This window comes from Erithacus rubecula (genome assembly GCF_903797595.1).
Source record: "Erithacus rubecula genome assembly, chromosome: 9".
NCBI lineage: Eukaryota > Metazoa > Chordata > Aves > Passeriformes > Muscicapidae > Erithacus > Erithacus rubecula.
The window spans coordinates 23,123,717-23,147,769 of record NC_136660.1 but is presented as its reverse complement, the minus strand read 5'-3'; the positions used below and the strand labels follow the sequence as shown (position 1 = coordinate 23,147,769).

At 42.3% G+C, this 24,053-nt stretch overlaps 1 protein-coding gene across 2 annotated transcripts; it reads right to left on the bottom strand.

Annotated features, from left to right (window-relative positions):
* Positions 1–847: 847 nt before the first annotated feature.
* On the bottom strand, positions 848–24,041 carry PDCD11 (programmed cell death 11). Of its 2 annotated transcripts, none has more exons than XM_079312110.1 (36): positions 23,900–24,041; positions 22,944–23,057; positions 22,236–22,379; positions 21,885–22,052; positions 21,134–21,295; positions 20,437–20,560; positions 19,932–20,113; positions 19,296–19,403; positions 18,657–18,863; positions 18,238–18,362; positions 17,637–17,697; positions 16,843–16,989; positions 16,484–16,735; positions 15,502–15,645; positions 15,067–15,267; positions 14,344–14,514; positions 13,762–13,978; positions 12,852–12,992; positions 11,787–11,902; positions 11,101–11,621; positions 10,562–10,624; positions 10,062–10,164; positions 9,496–9,585; positions 9,069–9,171; positions 8,413–8,590; positions 7,711–7,767; positions 6,812–6,934; positions 6,404–6,526; positions 6,035–6,230; positions 5,508–5,630; positions 5,037–5,177; positions 3,817–4,067; positions 3,034–3,202; positions 2,621–2,774; positions 1,902–2,067; positions 848–1,251 (listed from the first exon to the last, which is right to left on the bottom strand). In XM_079312110.1, the coding sequence occupies exons 2-36, from the start codon at positions 23,043–23,045 to the stop codon at positions 1,080–1,082; spliced, it is 5,505 nt and encodes a 1,834-aa protein (XP_079168236.1). In that variant the 5' UTR covers positions 23,046–23,057; positions 23,900–24,041; the 3' UTR covers positions 848–1,079. The 2 variants fall into 2 exon arrangements, with proteins under 2 accessions (XP_079168236.1, XP_079168237.1); XM_079312111.1 differs by lacking the exon at positions 23,900–24,041 and adding an exon at positions 23,828–23,847 and having other exon boundaries at positions 22,944–23,052.
* Between the last annotated feature and the right edge of the window lie 12 nt (positions 24,042–24,053).

Below are 24,053 nucleotides of genomic sequence, written 5' to 3'. Positions count from 1 at the left end.
ACTTGTTTCTGGAACCCAAAGGACTTGGGAATGAAATAAATGCTGAATCATCCAGCCTTGCCAACACTGGGCATTCACAAAGGCAGAAGAACTGGTTCCTGCAGATATCTGTTTTGAGTTTAGAGTACCTCCAATGAGTAAGACTCTTCAAGTTTGGTATTTCAAAGCTGGGCATCTACTTGCTAGGGTCTACAATGGATAATCACATCTATTTGCATACCCTGTTTTCCCCTTGCCTCGAGTTCTTCCTCTGTAAAACATGTGGCTTATTGTATACACATCCCAGTGGAAATTAGAGGAATACAGGATAAGGATATGGACCATAAGGCACCCACATCAGTGACAACTTTTTTTAAGTACCCAAAATACCTGGCTTTTTCTCAGCAGTAGTTTGGGATAACTTTTTTCAGCACAGAAAAAACACTTTTTTTCTTTGACTTCAGTGATTTCTCTTAAGAGACAATGACTAATGAAAATCACTATTTTTTCTGTCATCAAAGCAACTTGTTACAACAGATGGTTGCCCAGAGAGCTTGTGAAGTCTCCATTCTTGGGGAAATCAAAACCAAACTGGGAGTGCACCTGAGCTACCTAGTCTTGCTGACTCCTGCTTTGAGCAGGAGCTTGAAGATTATCAAGAAGAGGTTCCTTCAACTATGCCACAATCCAGTGCTGCTCTGCCAATTTCTAGAGCACAAAGGCACCTGAGATAAATCTTTTGAAGTGTTAATTCATCCAAAATACAAGAATCTTCTCGGCCATCTTAAAACTGAGAAAAATAAATTTATAAGATATTGCTGTACTTAAAAGCAGCGTTTCCCAGGAAAGTAAAAGTTACAGCTGATGCTTCTTTTGAGTATAAAACAGTCTATATTTAAAAACACTTCAACAGACCAGCATTATTTGTAACATCTGGACAAAGTTGCAAACATTTATCAAACTTTTCATTTGATTGTTTGTTCATTCCAAGCTGGTTTGGTCACAGACCAATATTCTCCAGAAACTCACTGTCCATGGACAGTCACAGTAGAACTCCACACATGAAAAGCCAAGTCTCTCTGCTTTCATTTGCACCACACTTAGGTGTCAGCAAGGGAACTCTTGGTCTCCACATACTCAAGTGCTGCTCTTTTAACAGCCAGGACACTTTCTGCTGTACCAAATTTCTTCTCATAATCCAGGTAGCGTTTGAAGAAGAATTTCATCTTCTTTGGTGCCAAGCTTAGGTGTATGACCCTCTCAAAGATATCTCTGCAAGAAACCAAAGTGATTCAAATCACTGTATTTTTGACAGCACTCAATACAGGCCCTGTCTTCTAACAAAGAGCAGAAAGCCCAGGGAAACATTCAGGGGAAATTGTTGTGAAGTGCTGGTTCCTGAAGAAAGAGATTCCTGACAAGTGGCCAAGATCTCTAAGTAGAAGCCTTCTACTTGCTTGCAGAAGGCTAAGGCTGCTGGTCAACTTAAACAAAGATCCAGACACTGCACTGGACCCTGCATTCATTAAGTGTATGTGGAAAATTACTTTCTTTTGTCCCCTCTCAGGAAAAAAAATGGAAAAAATATGTTTTTCCATTTTGACGTTGCAAGATACAAAGATTGATTATTCAAAATTGATCTCACCCTTCAGATACAAGGGAATCCCTGCAGAGGCAGGTGAAGCTCAGAGCAAGGCCTCTAGTTTCTGTCATGCAGGCCACAACTTACAAATCAGACCCCATCTGCCCTGAGGAATTCAGTCCCAGCAGGGATAAGCACTTCCACACACCCCAGTTTTGTGGAAAAAAGAAAAAAATCCCTTTTGCTGTGCTGTGAGAAGCCCTATACAACCTCACACTGCAGGGTACCTCTGCTCTTTTCAAGTGTGCTCTGCCCTTTCCCAGCCTGCTGCACTACTCACCGTACTTCCTTCTGGCTGCCATGCTTGATCATGATGTCCATGTAGATGGACCAAACGTCTGTCCGCTTGGGATAGCTGCTGAGGGTGCTCTCAAAGAGGGCCTTGGCATGTTCTGTGTCCCCAGAATGGAACTCCAGCTGTGCAAACCTTGAAATGACATCCACATCTGGAAAAAGTAATGACATGTTAGGGTATCACAATTCTCTTCCACACAATCAAACATGAGTGAGAATTACACAGAACATAGGCAGGCACAGAAACCACACCATCTCTACCCAGAGACAAAAGGCTCTGTCAATAAAGAGGTTCTGGACTAAGGTGGGATCAAAGTGGGAGACAGAAGGGTCACAGTTAACTTCCCATCTCATCTCTCTGTGGGGGAGAGAGGTTTATTTTTATATTCATAATGTATCATACAGCACCCATGGGCATCCCCAGAAACCTGGGCTTAGACCAAGTGAACTTTTCTAGAGGGCTGTAAAATTCAAAGCTGCCTTTGCTTTGGGTGCTTTGTTTTTGTGCATCACATCAAAGTCTATTTGGTGCCTTTAGCAGAGGTGCATTAGCAGTGACATCCAGCTTGAAAGGTTCCCTTCCCTGAGAGCCAGCTGGTTGCACTTTTCACTTATTACAATGCTGCCACAGGCAGAGATATCAGACAGCAGCCCACCCCTGTCTATGTTAAGGTCCACAAAAAGGCTGGGGCAGAGAGAGCTTACGTTCTTTGGTGGGCAGAGCCTTGAGAGCACGCTCCAGAAGCCTGTGTGTAGCCTCAGCCTGGCCTTGCTTCAGGAGGAAAGAGGCATATTTCAGCCACACAGATTTCTCCTGACGAAAACGCTTCAGCATTGTTTGGTACAATTCTTCTGCTTGCTGGAAGGACAGAGTTGGGTTAGGTCACACATTTGTAATAAAGCCTTGTAAAGAGTCTTATTCTTAGGCTGGGTATCTCTGAACACTTAAGACATAAAAGCATCAATGCATCCTTGCCCACTGTCAATGATAACCATTAATTCCAGTCAAGAACAGGACAGCCCCAACATCTGACAGCTGGAAGCTTACACAGCCAGCATTTGCAGTTTACTGGCATGCCTGAATGGGGTTTGTGCCAGGGATCTGCTTGCACTCTTACCTTGTACTTCTCAGAACTGGCATAGATGTCACACAGGTGCTGGAAGACTTTCAGAGGTTCATTGTATTGAACTGCTCTCTCAAAGACCTTCATCAGTGTCTCCTCGGTACCATACATGTTCTCCAAGTTCAGCAGAGCTACCCAGACATTCAGCTTCTCCTGTTCTTCCCTTAAAGCAGATGTGAAAAAGAATATTCAGCCTTTTGCCAGTCTTCACTTTTTGCAAACTACCCTACACAGACTCACTGACTTGTAGCAGGCCTCCAGGACAAGAAAAAGGACATACTGCTCCCTGAAACACCAGTTTTGAAACAGAGCACAGCAGTTGATTCACACTAGTTTTTTATCATTGTTGTTTGTAATTAAAAACCAGAAGGTTGAGTTAAGAAAGCACAATATACTTAACCATGCAGTAGAAATTATTTAAGGTACAGCCCTACTCCAACAGGAGTGCCACCGTTTGTTTCATGTTTTGATTCAAGGACATCACTAACAGCATTATGTTGTTCCAAACACTTCTGACTGCCCAGGAGAGTGTCTGTGACACCTTCAGGAATTCCTAACCTCATGACCTGCAGCAGGTTAGCTGTGGGCCAGTGGTGCTGACTCAGGCTAGACATTCAAAGGGCCAGCTGACAGTGACCACCATTTAATCCTGAGCTCACTGAAACACTGTCACTCCACACACACAGACTCAAACTGATACTACCAGTGTTCTTCCACCACAGATAGCCCGTCATGGTTTATTCCTTGGGGCAAAGAAAAGCAGAGCTCCAGTATTACCTGAAACTGATTGTTTTAAGTGCTCTCTCTGCCACAGCTCTGGCCTTCTCAATCTCTGTAGCCTGGAGGTGGAAAGCCATGTACTGCAGCCAGAGGATGGAGCTGTTGGGACTGCCCAGCACCAGGCGGTCAAAGTCATCTGCTGACTGGGGCTGCCGACTCAGGTCCATCAGAGCTGCCTCTACTTTGCAAAGCTCCTTCTCCTTCTTCTGCTTCTCCAGCTCCTTCTCCTTCTTTGTTCGTTTCTTTAGCTGAAAGAGCAAAACAGGAGGACTGAGGAAGGGCAGGCACTTCATGGGGGAATAGGCAGGTCCAGCTAATGCACAGCCAGACCTCAGTATGTCCAAGGCTAAGGCATTTCCACAGGAAGAAATGAGGCCAACTGTTCAAAAGAGGATAAAAATTACATACATACACCCCTCACCCCTTCTTACACAGCTCACCCCTCAAAAAGAGCAGCAGTACATGATACCCTGGTTTTTTTTAATTAAATACATTGAGGGACCAAATATTTTGCTAGTCTGGCACCCCAGCTGCAGGATTCACACTTTGCCCTTCCCTCTCATTCTTCCACCTTTACCCTCCAGGCCAGTACTTGCCACCATCCTCCTTCACTCTGTAAAAATCTGACACAATTTCTCCCTGTGTACAACTGGGGCATGTTGCTGGATCACTAGTGTGACTCAGGTCTAAATTTGGAACCCACAGTGCCATAGTTCTCTGCCTTGTTACCTTGGGCAATAAAGCACCAGCCATATGCATTGCCTTTACAGAGGTGAGTTTTGAGGGACAAGGGAAATCCTGAAGAGCAAACATGAAACTAGTTCATTAACTTGTTTCTGATATTACTGAATTGCTCCAACTAGAAAACCCTTCTAAAGGTTATAGCATAAAAGAGGATTGTTTTTTGGTGCTTTTTGGTGTTTTGCTAAATAAGAGAACTGTAACTTGAAAGATTTTTTATCTCCAGGTTTTTCTGTAAATTTACAACACTCAGGAAAGTAAAAAATAGAGCTGACATTAAAAGTTTTGTGTTCATGGAAACATTAGACTCTAAATACTTATTCTTTAACATGTCAACATGTTCTGTGTCAGCTGCCAAAGATATTCCCTTGGGTTTAAAGGCTTTGCTACAGGGCATACAGACATGCAAATACCGAAACATCACATTACAGCCATTGTGTGGTGCCTCCTGTGCAGACAACACAATTACACAGTACCTTGGACTGCATGTCCTCCTCCTCCTCACTCTCTGAGCTCTCATCCTTCTGATCCAGCACAGGTGCATCCATTGCATTGTCTTCATCCCAGGTAAAGCCCATGGAAACTTGCAGCCTGGGAGCTTCACCAGGCTTCAGTAGCTGATCAGAGGAAGACAGAAAATGCCCTGGGTTTTAATTTTAAGTTTTCAAACTGAGATCAGACAATTGCTCTTTGCTTGTGGCATCTCTCTATTCAGCACTGTTTAATTCTTGTACTTGCAAACAGCCCATCAGCAAAAATATCAACTCTGTGACCAGCTTTGCTGTAATTTAAACTCCATCCACCTCAAGCCATTTTCAGATGACACAAACACCAGCCTGTGTCAATCCTATCTGCAGAATAACACTTATTGTCTTAAAGTCAAACTGACACATATCAACAGGGTTAGAAGGACCTTTCAGGCTCAGGTTCTCCTCCAAACTTCTCACCTTAGACTTCTTTTTAGCTGCCTCTTCCTCCTGGTCATCCTCTTCCTCCTCACGGTAATACACCTCAATTCCACTGTCATTTTCATCTGCTGGGCAGATCTTCCTCTTCTTTGGCTTTGCCTCCTGCAACAAGTAGAAATTAATGGATGGTGGAAGGCAAGAACTGTGATAATCTTAAAGGCAATTCTGATCCCAAAGTAAAGAGCCTGGCAGCAGAGGGAGGACAGTGCCCTGGCACAGCATCCCCCACTACTCTCTCCACCAACAGAGAGAGTGGAGAAAAAACCCACACTCACCTACAGAAGGTACAAAGACCAAAGGGACAGGAAACACAATTGGGCTGTTACCTCAGTTAGCTCTCACCCAAAAGGAGTAGCTTTTGATCTTTGTAATCTTCAATGCAATTTAATCTTTTTTTTCCTAGTCTCAGCCTCATCCTTCTGAGATGAGACTGGAGTCTTCCCAGTCACGTCAGTATTTGAACCAACAAAGTCCTTTAGCATATCCTTTAGCAATCACACCCATACCTGATGATTTTCATTGTTTCCTCCTCTCCTTTTTTTCTTCAGCTTAGGCTCTTCTCTTTTTTCCTCATTATCTGCCTCTCTTTTCTCTTCTTCTGCTCCATATTGTGGTAGGCCTAGGGATTCAGGCAAGACACTTGGCATCCCAGTGTCCTCAGGCAGGAGAGAGAGCTCAATATGCTTTTCTTTTCTATTTACCCTGTTGTGCATCACCAGGAGTAGCAGAACAGAAGAATAAGAAAAAAATCAGAGAATTTACAACAACTGCAAGGACTTGAACTTCTTTCAAACCTTCCTGACTTTTATCCTCCCTTGTTTCCATCCTCTCCTCTCTTCTTATTCACAGTCCATTTTAAAGAACATTGGACCTACCCAAGTACTTTGGCAGTGAGCAGTTTTCCTTCAGGCAGGTACTTTTCATATAAGGAGTGTTTCTGTACAAAGTATGGGGAAACATTCTGGAACAGGATCCGGCCCAGGAGAGAAGTGGACAATCTGAAAAGAAAAAGAAAACCGAAAATAAGTAGTACAGAAGGAGGAAAGAACAATAAAGTGTATTTGTGGCACCACCAGTTCTATAAAGTGTCTCACTAAATTTCCCTACTTTAATTTCACACACTCAAGACGGGATCCGTGATATCTTGATTCCCAAGACTAAATTTATTTTTCGACCTCACGTTATGGCAGAGACCATCCCCAAACAAGATTCCACAATCATATACTCAAAATAAATTTTCCAAGACACATCACTTGCCAGAATAATTTTCTCAGGCTACTCACCCAAAGAATACACCTGATGGAGTGATTGATTTGACATAACCTCTCACTAGCTGGCCTTTTTTAACATCCTTAATGCTTGTTATTTCAATATCCTCCACTTTACTGTTTATCTTTGGATTTAACCTAAAAGAAAAGAGAAGTTAGAAGTTAAAGCACTCATCTGAATAATTCACATTCTGCTTTGGATAGCAGAAAATAGACTAATATTAACAACAGCTAGTACTCTCTGGAAAACATACAGGACCAGAGACACCCTTCAGTTTATTGAAATGCACTAATGGACTACCTGAATCTCTGCCAAGATCTACACAGCACTAGATCTACACATGCTGCTGCAAAGAAAGCCAAACCCATCAGCCTGCCTTTCTCTGAAACTAAGAAATTGAGGAGAGTAAAATGCTGTCTGGAATTTTGCACAGCATTTGCTTGGTGTTTTCCCCACTTATTTCTAAGATACTTAATTCCATGCTTTTGTTCCATAAGGAAGACAAAGCAAGAGGCTCAGTTTTAAGAAATATTTAGGGCTAATTCTATTATTTAATTAAAACTGTTAAAATGCAGCTGAACATTGAAACATAACATGTTTGTATTGCAAATTCAGTGGCAGAACTTTCTTCCCAAATAAGCAAACAAAAAAGATAAGGCAGGCCTAGAAACTATGACAAACAGAAATTAAATCTGAACTTGAGCAGCTTTATGTTAAGTGTCAGACCCTTCAATGTTTGCTGATACACAGGAAAAAAATCTTTCTGAAACAGGAACAAGTATCACTCCTTACAAAAATGCATTCCTTATTCTTTTAACACTTCTCACTGATCTTCCCAAACAAACAACAACTGTATTTCATAAACATTTTTTTCATTAGTAGGAGATCAACAGACTAGAGGGATGACACATACCTGGATTGCCGGAGAGATAACTGGATTTTACCATTCTCATTGGAGAGGATGTAACACCTGCATGGCAGAGCATGGGGAGAAACAGAAAGCTTTTTTACATGCTAAAAAAGCCACAGGTAGAAAATAAATATTTGCACTAGCAGAAAAAGGAAGAAAGCACTCTGTTCCTTGGAGCACTTTCTGTCTGATACAAACCAGCATGACACAATAGCTCATAAAACTAGATAAAGGACTTTTGAAACATGTCTACTTGATTTATTCAGTCTCTACTGCCAGTACAAAAAATTAAACATTGTTACACCTGAAACCACTTGGCCTGTTGCACTCTCAAACATTCACAACAAGTATGTGAAGCAGGGAAATGCAATTGCTTATGCATTACAAATGTAAAAACAACTCAATTGCCAAACAGCCCACAGAACCACTGCAGAGCTGAGACACCTGGCAACCTTCAGCCCCATCAGCACCTCAGAGCAGTTACTCTAAAAAAGACAGCCCATGAAGACAGCTGAAAAGAGGCATCTTCATAAATGGAAAATACAAGACTTTCACCCAAACATATATAAGGGAAGTCAGCATCACTTCTTAGCTACAGACCAACCTTCTAGTCTAGCACTACCTCAAGGCAGTGAAAAGCCTGTCACCAAATGAGGATATTTCTAAGCCTTGTAGCTTGAATGAGTAAGGAAGGCAATTACTGACCTGACAATCTTGCCAACTTTGAAGTTCCCCAGAGGATCATCTGTGTAAGTATCACTCAGGTGAAAGATGCTGACTTTGCCAGTCTTCCCTCCTGGCAGTGCAAGGGTCAAGCCAGTGTATGGAGTCACCTTTACTACCATGCCTACAGCAATGGTACCCTGCTCCAGTGACTGAATTCCTGGAAAAGGTGAAGGAGGAAAAGGGCTTCATAACACTTGAAAATATGAAGCAACAGAGGTTAGTAAGATAGTGTAGCTGATTTTAGTTGTCTAGTCACATATCGAACCCACAAACTTTTGGTAAGGTGAAGTCTATGCAATCTCTGTTCACAGCCATGTTTCCAAGATCCAGAGTAACTGACAAATGTTGATAAATGTACCACCTCATGTCTGAGATTAGAAGGAAATATGTTCAGAAAGGCTCAGAGAAGGGCTTAGTCTGCAACACTAGGAAAGTGATTCTTTATTCTAGAGGTCTGACCTTGCTTGTCTTAGATGCTGCTACATTCCAGGTCAGGGTCCCAGGAGTTAGCTCTGTTCTACAGGGAGGTACAGCTTGACTGGAGTGTAACATCTTTACCTGAGGTGTCAGTGCAGGCCTAACTCTGAGTAAAGCACCACATGTGGTGGGGTCCTGCTGTTAAGGCTCCACAATACCTGTGAGTGACAAGCAGAGGTTTGTTCCAGTGGTATCTGTTCCAGTCACTGTAGCTGATATTGCCTGGCCATTTTTAAAAGTCTTTTCTGGATGTTTTAAGACCTGAAATAAAAGACACGTTTACACTTATTTCCAGAAAAGGAGCTTTGCACAATTCTGACTGGTGTTTCTCCTATGAACCTTTACACTTTGTATAAACATCTTTGATGTGGAGTTGACTGATAGCTCAGCACTGCTTCAAATGGCTCTGCTATCCTGAGCCAAACTAGCTACAGGCACAGTAGCTAGTTAGCAAGGGGCAGCAATGCCTGAAGGGCAGAGCACTGGGTTATGAGTTCACATGGATGTCAGAATTGTCTGCAGTCATTACTTGTGGCCAAGCATATTGAAAAAAAGTCTGTGTAGCTCACAGTCACAGCCTCTTACCTTGGTGTTCAGAGACAGCAGCAGGTGGGGAACTCTTCCTCGAATGTCGGGGCCGACTTCTACCTCCAGCCAATTTTTGAGCACGTTATACTAAAAGGACACCAAATAACCAGAGAAGACAGTATGACACCTTGGGGAAAAAAAAAAATCTTCTCTGGCAGAAATTTTTCACTAGTTTTTAAGGCTAAAAAGAACTAGTCCAGTCTTGGCCTCTGCACCAAGCAAAAATCGTGTTTGAATTCTGTTCTTACAAGCATAACACTGCTGTGGTTCACAGGCAAGTGCACACAGGGATCAGCAGTGAGTGTACTTTGTGCTGGTGGCACACTCAAAGGCCATTGCACTAGGGACTGCTGGCACAAACTGGCATGTCAAAGAGGACAAGTCAGCCTGACTCCATCAAGAGTTTCCTCTACTTTCCCCTAAGACACTGCAGTTGCCATGGGCCACTCTGACAGTTAATGAAGACCATAGTCTTCAGTATTTAGGTCTGAGCTAAGGCCCCCCAAGGTCATGCTCACTTGCAGCCTCCCTCAACACACTTCCTAAGAAGACTCTGACCTCACCTTCTTAACAAAACAGATGACTGTCTGCCCAACACTGTAGAGTTCCCTGAGGGAACTTTCTTCTTTAAGGTTCAGCATTGCTGTGAATTCCCCTTCTTTTTCACTGTTTGGAAAAAAAGAAAGAGGACATCAGTAAAACAGTTTTGTCCTAATGATGAAGATGGAAATTAGAAACCCAGGGGAATGTGGTGAGCTAGTACTACTGTGACAATGTCTTTCACCCCTCCCAGCTGCATTTTTTCTGCCAGGAATTAATTCTTCCCTGATCATAAGAACAAAAAGCACATTCAAAGGAAATCATGTGCTAAGAGAACACTGTGATATTTATCACAGCTACAGGACCCAAGTCAGTGTGAAAGAGTAAGAGGCCTTGCCTTACTGCATACATGAGGTCCTTGCTCATGGCCAGCTCCTTGATGAATCAGAGGTACAAGGGATGGGACATCCAAGGATACAAGGTCTGTAAAGCATGTGCAGACAGCACAGAGGCCAACACTTACCTTGGTCGAATGCTGAGCTCTGGAATGGATTGTTTGAAGTGTGGATGGGTGATTGGCAGGCACCTAAAAAAAGAGGAAAAGGATCCAAGTTTCTCATGATCTCCCCAGGCCCAGTCATCCACATGTAATGCCTCTGCACTGACAAAAAAAAAACAGGTGCAAGCCCCCTAAAACTACCAGAGCCAGTTCTTCCTATTACTATTTCAGTAGCAATTTAGGTAACCAAAATTTAGGTAACCTCAGCAAATTTAGTCCCTGAGGCCTGTATTTAGGGCTTCCACTGGATCTTAAGATTAGACATCTTTTTTTCTTGCAATCTATACTCAAGATCAATACAGTGACACAGGTAGAAAGTTAGTTTACTGAAAGCTGCATCTGGGATAGAATGTAACAGCAGATTTCCTCAGGCCTCAACTACTCCAGCAAAGGCAGCTGTAACAGCATCTGTTGACAGAGGGCCTAGATAACCTGAATTGTAACACTAACTGTTTCATCCTTTGCATCCCTCCAGAAGCAATACCATGTACATGTCTTCCCACCTGTGAGTATTCACATCTCTGCCTCCAATGATTCGAGCAGTCACTTTCTGTCCAGTTTTCAGAGTAGAAGTTGGAAAAGAGCCTATGGGCACTTCATCCAGAATCCGGGATGCATGGATTGAACCTGTCAGCTTGTCATCAATAGCAACAGTGACGTGGGTGGGTTTGACAGATTTAACAGTTCCAGTAACCAGCTTCCCCAGGGACAGTGAGTGTTTCAGAGCAGGGAGCATCTCCTCTACTGCTGTCTCTGACTCGTTCCGCACCCTTACAAACACATTCTTCTTGGCTGGGCCTTGTACTGCTAGCAGGACGCCGTGGTGGTTCCTCTTCACAGCTTTGAGGGTGACAGAGATGGTGTGTCCCACGCTCAGCTTCTCCGAGTCGAAGCGGAAGGTGTCGTTGAAGTGGCAGGCGATGGGGACAGCTGCCAGCTGGGCTGTTTGCAGCAGGGACACGATGGCAAAGTGCTCTGTGATGTGCTGCACCACCGCTGAGTGCTGCGAGCTCTCCCGGAGCCGCTAGAATGGACAGACAGAGTCACTTCTCATGCTGAGAGTCTGATTCCTTCCACTCTACCTCCCACAGTTCTAAAAGAGGAAACAGCCCCCCTGAAATTTACTCATCACCTACAGTTTGCCAGACAAGCAGAAACACACAAAGCCAAGAACTGAACGCATACTCACTCGGCTGGGTCTTTCCTTTAGCAGCTCTTCCCGAAGAGAAACATGCACCTCAGATTTGAGGGCATCCACATGAAGAACCAACACCTTCCTTTTCTCACCACAAGCAATATTTTTGCCTACAAATGAGAACAAGGAGATTATGTCCTGATGACAATGAAGAATTCTGAGCAATTATGATAGTGATACATGACAAATAGGAAAGGTTTAATTCATGAAGACCAAAGACTGTTTAATTATTATTGTATCTGAACCCAAATTAGTACCAAACGTTCAATAAATCTATTTAAGATTCTTCCAACATTACTGGCAACGAGGAAAAAAAACAGAGCTTTGGATTTGGAAAAAGTCTGATTCTTCTTGGAAAAACTAAGTTGAATTTATGAAGACACAGCTCTTAAATAATGAAGATAAGGCTGACTGAAAATGAGGTCAAGATAATACAGGTTTTGAAAAAGATCTTCCTAACATTAGCACAAAACTATCATCAGTCTATCTGTTGCTAAGAAAAAAAAAAAAAGAAACTCTTCTGACACAGAAGTGCTGGGGTTATTACTTCTGCTGAAGTTAGAGGTTTATCTTGTTTTCACTGGTTTATTCATTACTTCAGCAAGTATATGTTTGTTTTTGCACTATATGACACCTGTCTTTAATTTTTTAATTGCGTTCCTATTTTAACATCATTGATTTTTCAAGAAAAATTGACAGCAATTTCAGATATATATTCCTTGGAGTATGCTCTTCCTAAAGGAAGAAGAAAAAAAACAAGAAAGGTGGAGCTTGTATTCATACTTGTCTATATACAACATGGTTCAACTAAGGATCTCTGAGCACAAACTAGAAGCCCAAAATATGAGACAAGATTAACAGAGGCACAGAGATGTTTATATCATATTTTCTAAATCACACAAATGGACCAGCAAGACATTGGGAAACTTAGCTACCCTTCAAGGCCATCCCTACTCTGATCAGACTTCTCCTTAATAGTTCCTCATCAGCAGAATCCATTTTGGGAGGGGTTTCAAAGTACAAGACTGAAAACCAACAGAAGCAAAGGAAAGGCCTCACCTCCCAAATGGTAGCGGGTGGCAGTTACAGTCCAGCCTGAGGCAGAGCAGCCACTGAACAGTGCTGAGCCATCCTCCCTCACACCCTGCACCACCACATGCACCCTCTTCCCAGGCACCAACTCACAAATGCTGGGCTCTCCTAAAGAAAGGGAAGAAAAAGCAGGAAATCAGTTTTACTTATGCAGTTTCTTCATAAAACAAACACAAGCTTTTGCATTTACTCAGTGGTACATGAAGCATTAATCTGCCTTCATAAGGGAAAACAAAGCCTAGGCTCCTGAATTTGTAGAAATACAAAGTAAATTCTAAGAGTTAATCAAAGAAACCTTTCTCTGATTTTAGAGTGAGAATATTTTCCAATCTTATACAAACACTGGCACTCAGCATTGCATATGGAAAACAATGAAAGCAAAACAGATTAACACTAGAAGCACAAACAGATCTGTCACTTCACAATTACAGGAAACATTAAAAAGTACTAGATATAGGAAGAATCTAAAAAGACAAAGTCAGAATTTGATAAAAACACTAGAAAAACAGCATGTGAGAGAATATCTGCTGGAGGATCTGTAAATGCATGTAGGTAAATCTATCTGAACAAACTCATCCTCATGTGAGTACTGTATTTGGGTTATCACAAGCACTTGACCCAAAATCAATGGAAGAAGCTTAGCAGACTTCAATGAAAAGAGCAGTTTCTTTGGCTTGTTCCAGCTGTACTTACAAAAAGCCTCTTGCTGATGGCAGACACTGCACACACATCCTTTCTCTAATAAGCTACTTTGGGAAGTGAAGTCTTTGCTTAAACTGAGCTTTCTTTCACTTAAATGTTTCTCTTTTCTTGTTCCTCTAGAGCACAATTTTTTTTTTATCTGATACCCTTTAGCAGAACATTTACAATCTTTTACCTCTTTTCAACAAGTCCCTGATTCCTTTCAGCTCCTTGAAATATTGACTCAGGAGGGCAAAGCTCTCTGCAGCAGAATCTCCTGAGCTGCACTCAGACACCTTCAGATTGAGGAGCACACGCTGCTTCTCCTCATCAATGCTCATCACCTTTGCAATCACAGTCTGTCCCACCACAAAGTGGTCCTTGGTGTCTGTCACAAACTTGTCACTCATGCTCTGTGCAAAGGAAACAGAGGGCAAGGTTACAGAGCACAGCTGGTACTGATCAACCACCCATAGAGCTGTTCAGAAGGGTTTGAGTTAGGACTTCATGTAAATGCATAAGAGAAATTAACAAAGACTAAGAAAAACCCATCAATTAAAATGAATTACTGAGGTCACATGAAATCCTTGAATGACGTGCTTCATTTTATTTTGGATGTGATTTAAAAGGCAAATCTTTTACCCTGCAGTAGGAAGCTGTGCAAATGCAGGGCCTGCAGCCCAGTTGCTCCCTCCTCGTGATTGCACCTTTGCTAAAACTATGTTTCAAGCAGCCTGATCACACACATGCTGCTTACTGAAGTGGAGGCATTGCTTACCACTTTAGGTGCCAGTCCTGTCACACCAAAAGGGAACTCCACAAACACTCCAAAGGGCATCACATTCCTCACATAACCAGTCAACAGCATGCCAGGCTGGATTTCAGAGAAGTTTCTCACAACTTGCTCCTCCTGTACAGCAGAAATCACTGCAGACTTTCTACTCAAGATCTGGACAACCAGTTAAGAAAAATGTGAAAAGATGAATGAAAGCAGCACAATGCCAAGTGAATCTCTCAGTGCTGCTAACCATTGAGCTAAAGCACTTGCTCCAAATTAGAGAGTACAGGAAATCTAAATGTTGTAATTCCAATTTCTGTCTTGATCTTCCCACACAAAAATTTAGCAACTCATGTATCTTAAACTGCTTAGCATTAAAGATACATGCTTCACAGTAGCAAAAATAACAACTTCCTAACAATTCAGTTCCAATTTTTGATATAAAAACAGCAAAATTTTTCCTAAGGTTGTGATAGGTTTAACAGCCCAGAAGCAGGTTGAGAAAACAAGTCAGCTCACAACCTAGTTCTGAAGAGATTCTAGTCCCAGCTGAGTCTCACTTCTAGGACAAGTTATAATGCCTCTTGGAAGTATCATTAGCACAACAGGCACTTCCACTTCAAACTAACTACAGTAACCTTATGTTTGTATATATACTCTGGCATCCTCAGAGATACCTCCTTCCTCACACTTTGTTTGCCTGGTTGAGGTGGTGAAGGATACAATGTGCTCTCCCTTGTCACTTAGATACATAACTCTGGGCAGGACATCTCCCTCTTGAAGACAGTGCCACAGGAGCTTGGAGGTAGCAACAAAGTCAGAGAGGTGCAGCATAGGGATCCAGGCTACCACATTGTCTTCATCTTCTAAGATGGAAACTTCTAATCCATTATCTTTCTTCTTAAGGATTTTCACATCAACTATCTGAAAAGAGAACAAGTACAGTGATATAAAACTCCAAGTGTTTTTGAAGTCATCCCTTTTGATGCACAGGGGATGTGATGTGATGTGCTGCAGGGGATCCCATGTTGCCTCCCAGCTACACAGGACTCTGATCAGCATCAGCTTTGTCAAAGCAAAGTTGTTCAAAGTGATACCAAATCATATGGAAAATTAGTAGGAAAAGGCAAAAAAGGAATCAGCCATTAAATTTAATACCTCTCCTATTTGGTATTTCACTTCCCGTTTCTCTTTTGGAGTACATTTCCATTTGTCCTCAGGCCCAGGCTTGCTTGATAATTTGAAGGACAACAAGAGCCTTTCCTGCTGAGGCTCACATTTTAAGACCATTACTTTAAGAACCTGCAGGAAAAAAAAAAAAAGTATAAAACACAAGTTAAGTACAGCTGACCCTCCCCCTCAGTTTGCTACCACATACAAAACAAGATAGGGACATACATACACACTACACTTTTCTCTCACACCTGAGGATAGCAGCCAGTGGCTAGAACTTAACAGGTTCAACCACAGACAAATGTCCTTCTGATCACACAGACAGAAAATAGAAGTACATAATAATTAAATGAGCTTGTGAAAATATGTAGCAAGTCTGTGGCAGAATTGAGAATAAAATCCAGATCTCCAGATCCAGAGTCACAAATTCTAACTAGAACATTACCTTTCTCCTAAGCCAGCCAACAAATAAGAACAGGATTAAAGACAAAAAAAAGAAGAAGATGGCTGAGATCTCTATAACTTCACTCACAACAAAAACCAGAAATGTAAATAACACAGTTCCTAAAGTGCCTGTAGTTCGAAATCAACAGGATAACCAGAGTAACACTGAGGCAGAAAACATCATGCTTATGATTCTGTAGGTAAGAGTTTTAACTTCCTTGGGAGAAACAACAGCCTTGAACTGCAAACTTCTACTGAGATCTAAGTTACATACCATGTGACTGTGCTCTTCTGCAGAACAGAGAGAGCTTAGAAACAACAGCAAGTCAGACATACCCAAAGGAGAGCTGCCCTTTTTACAGCCTACCCTGTTTAAATGGAGCACAGCTAAGTAATAAAGTGAAAGGACATAAATATCTCCTGGTGTAGCTGGTTCCTCAGGAAAATTTACATTGAAACCAACTCAATTGCAAACTTCCTTTTCACATTCAAACTCACAGCACAGCAGAGGTACATTGATTACCTGGCCTTCATAGAAGACTTTTTCTGGACAAGATATGGGCTCTGAGCCCAGCTCATTCTTGGGTACCAGACCTTTGACATCATTGTAGAACTTCACAATGCAGCCAAACTCCCTTGCACACACTACAAAGCCATGTGTGATCAACCCTGGTTTTGCATCTTCGTAATTTGAGAGGACTGGAAGCTTTGATTGGACGAGACTTTTCTTTAGAGTAAGGATCAGCTTCTTTCCTTCAGGATTGCACTCTAGCACCTACAAGATTGGAGTACAGAGGTTCAAAAAGCATGTCTGACCTTGCCTCATCAATCCAGCTGCAAAATACTCAGAAGAGAATGAAGACCCTGTCTGGCAGCTCTCACCCGACACTTGACTTCATCTCCTATGTTGTATTTCTTTTCAGGCTGCTTCAGGATCACATCAGAGAGATGGATGGATGGCACAAGACCTCTAATCCCATCAGCCACTTTCACCTGCATCCCAATGGGTTTTAGAGAGAGCACTTTGCCCTACAACACAAAATAGAGGAAAGAATGGGTAAATTCAGCATGAAAAGCAGACTCTGGTCAGGTAGGAAACAGCCAAGACACCACAACACCTACAATCACCAAATCTAATCACATTTTTTTAAAAAATAATCTTAGACCAAACTACACTCCACCCAACTAATCTGATCCATTAACTTCTATATTTCATAAAGTTGTTGTACAGCCTTTTTTCTTTAAGCATAGACTACTTCTGCAAAATCCCCACTGATGCCAGCAAACAAGAATTGTTTCCAGAGACATATCCAAGACATCATAATGAGTAACTTTCTGCCCATCAGCTCATTGTGATTGTTCATACATGAACTTTGACTGCAAGGCAAGTTTTAGTTTCTTTCACTCAAGTCTTTCTAAATATGTATTTATGGCCACAAATAAATGACTGACCATAGATAAAATACGATTGCTGTAGCCACATCATGAATAAAAAAACATGAACAAAATGCAAAGAGTACTGCATTCCACTAATAAATTCCTGAAAGATAAGATTTTTCTCATTTTCATCTCACTAATCTGGATCAGAAGTTGGACACACATATTAGGCAGAAGCATTATATATTGGCAAGATCACTGTTTTAACTATAACATGCTCAGGTCCTTCAGAAGCTCACCTGCACCACATCACCTGTGTGGATATCCTGGTATTGCAGAAACCTTGCTTCAATGATCTGACTAGAGAAGAGACACAAAGAGAAGACCAGTCAGTCTTCTTGAAGGAAATCCAGGAGAAGACAAGACAGTCCCATCTCTGACTTGTCCCAAATATCCATTATTCCACACACTCCCCAGTGTTCTACAACTCCAACTGGCCAATGGATAGTCACACAGTTATGGCCTCATGAAAAGAGAACCCATTATCTGCTTTGCTTGAAGTCACAAAATTGGAAGTACTAAAAGGGACTTTAGAAGACCAATGAGCTGCAAGATCAAGGCTCGATTTCCTGCTGAGCCATGGTCTTCTGACACAATCATGACAGAAATAATTTAGCCTTCTTGTGCCTCAGCTCACCAACAATACTGATGGTGTCCCAATTCCACAGAGTATGGGGAATACATGCAGGATGCCCAGGCAACCTGATAAGCCACAACATAGATACAAGTCAAAAACCCCAAATAGCAAGTTCAAGTCCAGCAAAGCAATAAAATATTTTCCACTCTTGAACATCTTTCTAACTCTTCAACTAGTTTTCTGGAAGAGTCTATCATACTCACTGCTTCAGAGATACAATACACATCTCATCCATCAGGCTGTAGTCAATGATCCGACATTTATGTTTGCTACCCTCCTTAAATGCCCCAGGTTTAAAGGATTTTCTGGTTTTTGAAAGATGTTTCAACTAGAAAAAAAGGAATTACAAGTGACTGTTTGGAAAGTGGAAGCACTGATATGGGCCTTAGGTTGAAGTGGTAGCATCTGACAAATCTGTTCCTCTAACATTCTCTTTTTGCAGGTTTCATCAGCTCTTCCACAACCACCCTCTAACATTTCAATTCAAACAGTTCAATGATTTGACAAACACCTCACATGCTGTCTTAGTTCTACAATATTGTCTCACAAAGAGAATAAAGGCGAAAAATAAAACCAGGCTAAGATAGCTATGGAGGACTTGCCCCGCCAGGCTGGCACTTACCCGTGCAAACGCCAGAGTGCCATCATCCAGCTCAAAGACAGCCCCAAAGTGCTTGTAGAAGGCTTTCACCGTGGCCTCCTCCAGCACTGCCCCCAGGCGCTGCCCGGGGAGCTGCTGGGGGGCTCCCCCCGCCTGCAGGAAGGGCGGCAGCAGCGAGAGCCGCACTGCCCGCGAGCTGGGCTGCACCGACAGCACACAGGCCCTCACCTGTGAGGAACACAGTGTGCTCGTCAAACAGAACAGGACAAAGGCACCTCACTCATGCTCACAGACATTCTGCTTGGCACCTGAACTCTCTGTCCATGTACAAGCATTTTCCAGTGTTGCTAATAAGACATCGCGTGCTTCTAACAGCTTCACCAAGGTGGGATTTTTGCTTTTGTCTGTTGTTTACAGACTAGGCTGGTATCAATGTAGGGAGGGGAACATGACCATACAAGCCATGTTTCTATCCCTTACAAATCTACAAGCTTCCCAAATAAGTCTTCCAGGAATGGCTTAGCTCTTTACAGCTTTAAAGCAATCACAATAGTAATTTAAGTAAAAGAAGCTATCAGCCTTAATATTTCAGAAATAATTCCATAGAAATATTGGAAAATACAAGAAACAACAATTCCAGGCATCCTGCACTCTCCTTACCACTTGATCTGGAGAATAGCTCATGGATTTCTCTGGGTCCATGTGCATGAAATCCACAATGCCAGTGAAGTAAGACAGAAATGTCAGTTTCATCCCAAGTGGGGCCAGCTAGGAAGGGGAATGAAAAAATTACAAAAAAATTCTGCACTCAATTTTCAGCCAGCACAGAGAGTAATTCACACATTTCAAAAAATGGCACTGTCAGTGTTAATCAACAAGTGCATCACAAGAGACAGAAAAACTGCTAACAATTCTGCTTTGTACACTCTGTTGAAAAAACAATCCTTTAATTTTTTGATAATGCTGTGTGTACTCTGAAGACTACTGCTATCCTGTTGAATACTTCAGCAGTAAAGGCCAGAAAGCACAAAATGAGTCCTGTTCTGCATCAAACTCCATCACCAGCTTCAGTCTGAAGCCTTTATACTCGAGGCATCACAACCAGAACTGAGATCAGACCTCAGCTGAATGAAGTGGAGGAGAGTGTCTAGCAGATTATGTTTCCTGCTGCTGAGTAATTGAGACCAACCAGAAATTTTCCAGGGCATAAATTCTCATCTTGCTTCAATTTTCTCCTGCCCTCAACAATGCTCAAAAGAAACCAACCCAACAAAAGAAATCCAAACCAGAGCTTACCTTCTGCACTCGAGCTTTCACCACCAGCCCTGGCAATAAGTTAGAGAGTGTCCAGTTCTGTCGCTCTGTGGCAATGGATGCAGCCACCTCCGACCGCTCAATGGACAAACAGACCACCCTGCCCTCATTCTTCACTTCCACAATGAGGCAGTTCAGGTTCTGCCCTATTTTCAAGTCAGGCCCTACAAAGACAAGTCATAGCATAAAACCTTTACCAGGAACACTTAGTATTTCCTCCCACTCTTTCCAAAGCTTTTACAGAATTCCCTCATGATCTAAGTGAAGTTTACTGCCAGCAGGGCTTGAAACACAGTCTGTCAGATCATGGGCTGAAACAAAAAGGCTTGTTGCAGACCAGCCACAAAACTGCTGTTTGCAGCAATCTTCAAAGAATTCACCTTGACCCAATCCCACCAAGGTGCACTAACACCACAGATATAATAAACTAATCCCCTGTCATTCTCCATCTCCATTTTACACTATCAGATACTCCTACAATCCTTACCTTTCTTGAGTGCTTTGATGTAAGTTTTGGCTTTCTGATGAGGCAGGAAAGCATGAGTTCCAGTGACACCAATATCTATGAGGTAGCCATGGTCTTCCATGCTCATCACAGAGCCAGACAGCAGCTGTTGGGGGGAAAGTATTGCAACTCAGTAATGTAATGAAACAGCTGGGTCCTCAAAGAATGAGGATATGGTAAGAGATTTCCCACCCAAGTACTTTCTTGTTTTGTATTGACAGAGAACTGAGCTTTTCAGAGCAAGCAAGAACTTTCTTATTACACAGCTCATGAGGGGTGAGGTCTTAACTCTACCTTTATCCAGCTATGCACATAAGGAGCTCAAAACTAGTAGGAAAAAATTGTCATGCTCAAAAATAGCAGGTGCATACAATCATACAGCTGAAAACACAAAACATAAACAACCAAGCACTTCTGCAAACCATGTTATATACTACTCTCTGTAAAAATTAACCAAGAAATCTACTCAGAAAGAAATCATTAAATAACTTGGGCATATTGAAACAGAATAACCTGAATTAATTTCATTAATGACAACCGGGAGACAAGAACTAAGCCCACCCTCTCCTCACAGATATCTTCCATGGTGGGAATAGCTCCACATTCTGCTCTGATTCCATGTAAGGACACAATGAAATGCAAGAGCCCAGAGAGGCTGTGACAGACCCAGAAAACTTACCATGCCTGCTGCTAATGCTGTAGAGTTCAGGGCTTTGTTGACTTTCTTGGGGTCAATTGATAACTTGACACTGCGACGTCCATCATCACTTTTCTCAATGCTGGTCACGATGCACCTGACCAGTGTCCCTGGAGAAAACAGCTCTGGGAGCGAATTCAACTCCTGCCCAGCACCATGAACAAAAGAGAAACACACCATTTTTTCAATATTAAATACTATAAGGCTAGAACTTCTTATTGAAGCAGATTTTGAAAACAAAATCCCATAGGAAAGACCTGTTTCTCTGTCAACACTACAGTAACAGGCAGGAAATGCCACAAACACCAGAATCTCAATAGAGAGGAAGTGATGACACTATGTCATGTCAGCAACACTGAGAGGCTTTGCTTGAAAGCACTGTGTGGGCTGGAGACAGGAGACTGCAGCTGAGGAAACATCTACAGAGCCAACAGTGACCCCAACCTAGCCTTCCCCTTCAGCAGGGAAAAACACCACCAGCAAAGGGGTAGTGCTAATCCCACATTCTGCAACATCTTGGGAAAACTTAGGCACTGCTGACACCAGAGAGGCAGGGTAACTGATTTTCACTTTTTTTTTCCTAGCAGTCAGCTGTTACCAGGAAATCACAAAGTTTGCTTGGAAAATCCAGCTCCAAACGAAGGTTAGTCAATGTCCGACTCCTAAGCAAGATCTCAGGGTTGGTCCTGAGGTATTAACAAGCACAAATCACAGCCCCAGTCCCAGGTCTCACCTCCAGGAGTTCTCCTTGGGCCACCTGCTTGGTCAGCAGTTTGCCATAGGCATCACTGATCTGTGTGACTGGCACAAAGCCAGAGAGGCCGTTGGGCAAACTGATGGCGAGCTCGTAGTCAGTGACCTCCTTTATACAGCCAAGGAGCAGCATCCCCTCACTGAGGGCCTGGAAAGCAGGAAAAACAGCAGACTACAGATTATCTTGGCAAGTCAATGATAGCAGGGGATAAGCAGTTAAGTTTTGTATTTGGTCACAGATGTATTTGGCAGGTTTAGGGAGGAAAAACATGCCATTTTTATGTAGCCCAGAAAAGAGAGGCACACAAAAATCAAACATTTATGCACCAACCTCAATTGTGAGTGGTCCAATATTCATAACATTGTCTTTGCCAGCAGCTTCTTTGTCTGCCTTGAACCTTTTCTTGCTTTCCTGCTGCTTTCCTTGATCCTTCTGGCTCCTTTTTCTTTTCTGGGATTTTTCTTCATGCTGAACCTAAAGCAGATTACAAGCACAGAAGATTAAAAAATAGAAGTTGATAAAGAAACAAACTTAGCACTATGGCAGAACTCTGCTGCCATGAATAAAATACTGATTTGGATGAAAAAAGAGAACCATCTTGCTAACTGTTGTCTGTCTACATACAAGTGTTCCAAAGTCTCTCCTTTGGGCTGATAATTTATAAAGCTAAACCTTGGGAATGGAAAAGAGTGGTGGAATAGATTTGCACCACACTCTACTAACAGAACGACCAACTTAGCCTGTATCTAGTAACAGCAGGCTCACCACAAAGCACCTTGGGATAAAATGCTTGTGGAAAGTTTAAAAAGTACAGCCAGACCAATAATTTTGACTGAACTTTCTCAGTCATCATATTCAAGGTATAACAGATATCAGGGATCTTTCAGCGATCAGGAGGATGGTGGATGTTAGCAGACATCAATTTTTGGGAGTCCTTTCTGTAGTTTACTGTACAAGTAACAGGTAGAGAGGGTTGTCCTCAAATTCTGACAGTGGAAGAGCTCTGAGAAGTTAATCAAGAATATGCAAATAACGTACATCAAACAGATTGTCCCTCTCTAGCTTTGGCTTGGGTGTTTTTCCCTCTGCAGGTTTCTTCTGGATGCCCCCTCGAGGAAAGTTTTCTTCCATGGATGCCATGCTTGCACTGCTCTGGGACAAATGACAAAGCAGAAATTAAACATACAGTTACTGTGCTTGTACCTCACAAATACTGAGGTGACACAAGAGTGAACTACCCCCAGAATAAGAAAGACTTTGGACAGCTGCTCTAGTTAGTGACAAAATAGAAACCCACATCCAAATGGATTTCACATTTGACTACAATGAAGTGTTGCAAATATGCACATCCATAACACTTTTTACGACTGCACAGTTTCACTGAAGTATTAGAGTGCTAATTTTTAAGGCACTAGATACACCATATATATTAATAAAGTTGTTTTAACTGTATGTTTCCTAAACCAGGCTTTATTATATTCAGTGGCTGGATTTACCAGCTTCATCAAGGAGAAAAACACTATATAAGCTTGGCCTGTATTTTTACTTTTTGAATGCTACTTATTAATTAATTAATTAATTACGATTAATATACCTTACTACCTCTTTGTCTAAACCATGTTTATAAAACAGGCTTTTAACCTTACTATTTCAATCAATAAACAACACCTTGCTTATTAGGCCACAATTCACTTATTACTATTACTAATAAATAATACTAATAAATAAAAATAGTTGCTAGTAATATATTATTATTATTGCACTTTTACTTATAGCATTGGTTATTATTAGCCAACAATACTTCTACAAAAAATAGCCCTGAAACCCTATGTTCCCAAACTTGAGGCAACCAGTCAGACATACAAAACTTCTTTAAAAGATAAGCACATGATAAAGCGAAAGCGCATCAAGGCACGCTGCACCTCAGGGCTCGCTAAGGAACACAGACGGCAACAGAGCCGGCAGGGCGGGAGCGGGCAGGGCTGGCGTCTTACCTGCTGCCAGGGGGGAGCGCGGGACCGGGAGCGTTCCCGGGATGGGGATCGGGAGCGTTCCCGGGATGGGGATCGGGAGCGTTCCCGGGATCGGGATCGGGAAGGTTCCGGCAGCGGGAGGCGCACGCGGCGCCGGGCGGAAGCGGCGCGCAGG

Excerpts from the sequence above, each read along its gene's own strand:
- PDCD11 (XM_079312110.1), bottom strand. The coding sequence starts at position 23,045 with ATGGCATCCATGGAAGAAAACTTTCCTCGAGGGGGCATCCAGAAGAAA. Across the intron at positions 22,380-22,943 it reads AGAGGGACAATCTGTTTGAT|GTTCAGCATGAAGAAAAATC; the intron begins GTACGTTATTTG and ends AATCTGCTTTAG. Across the intron at positions 13,979-14,343 it reads CAGGACTGGCACCTAAAGTG|AGCATGAGTGACAAGTTTGT; the intron begins GTAAGCAATGCC and ends TCCTTTGCACAG.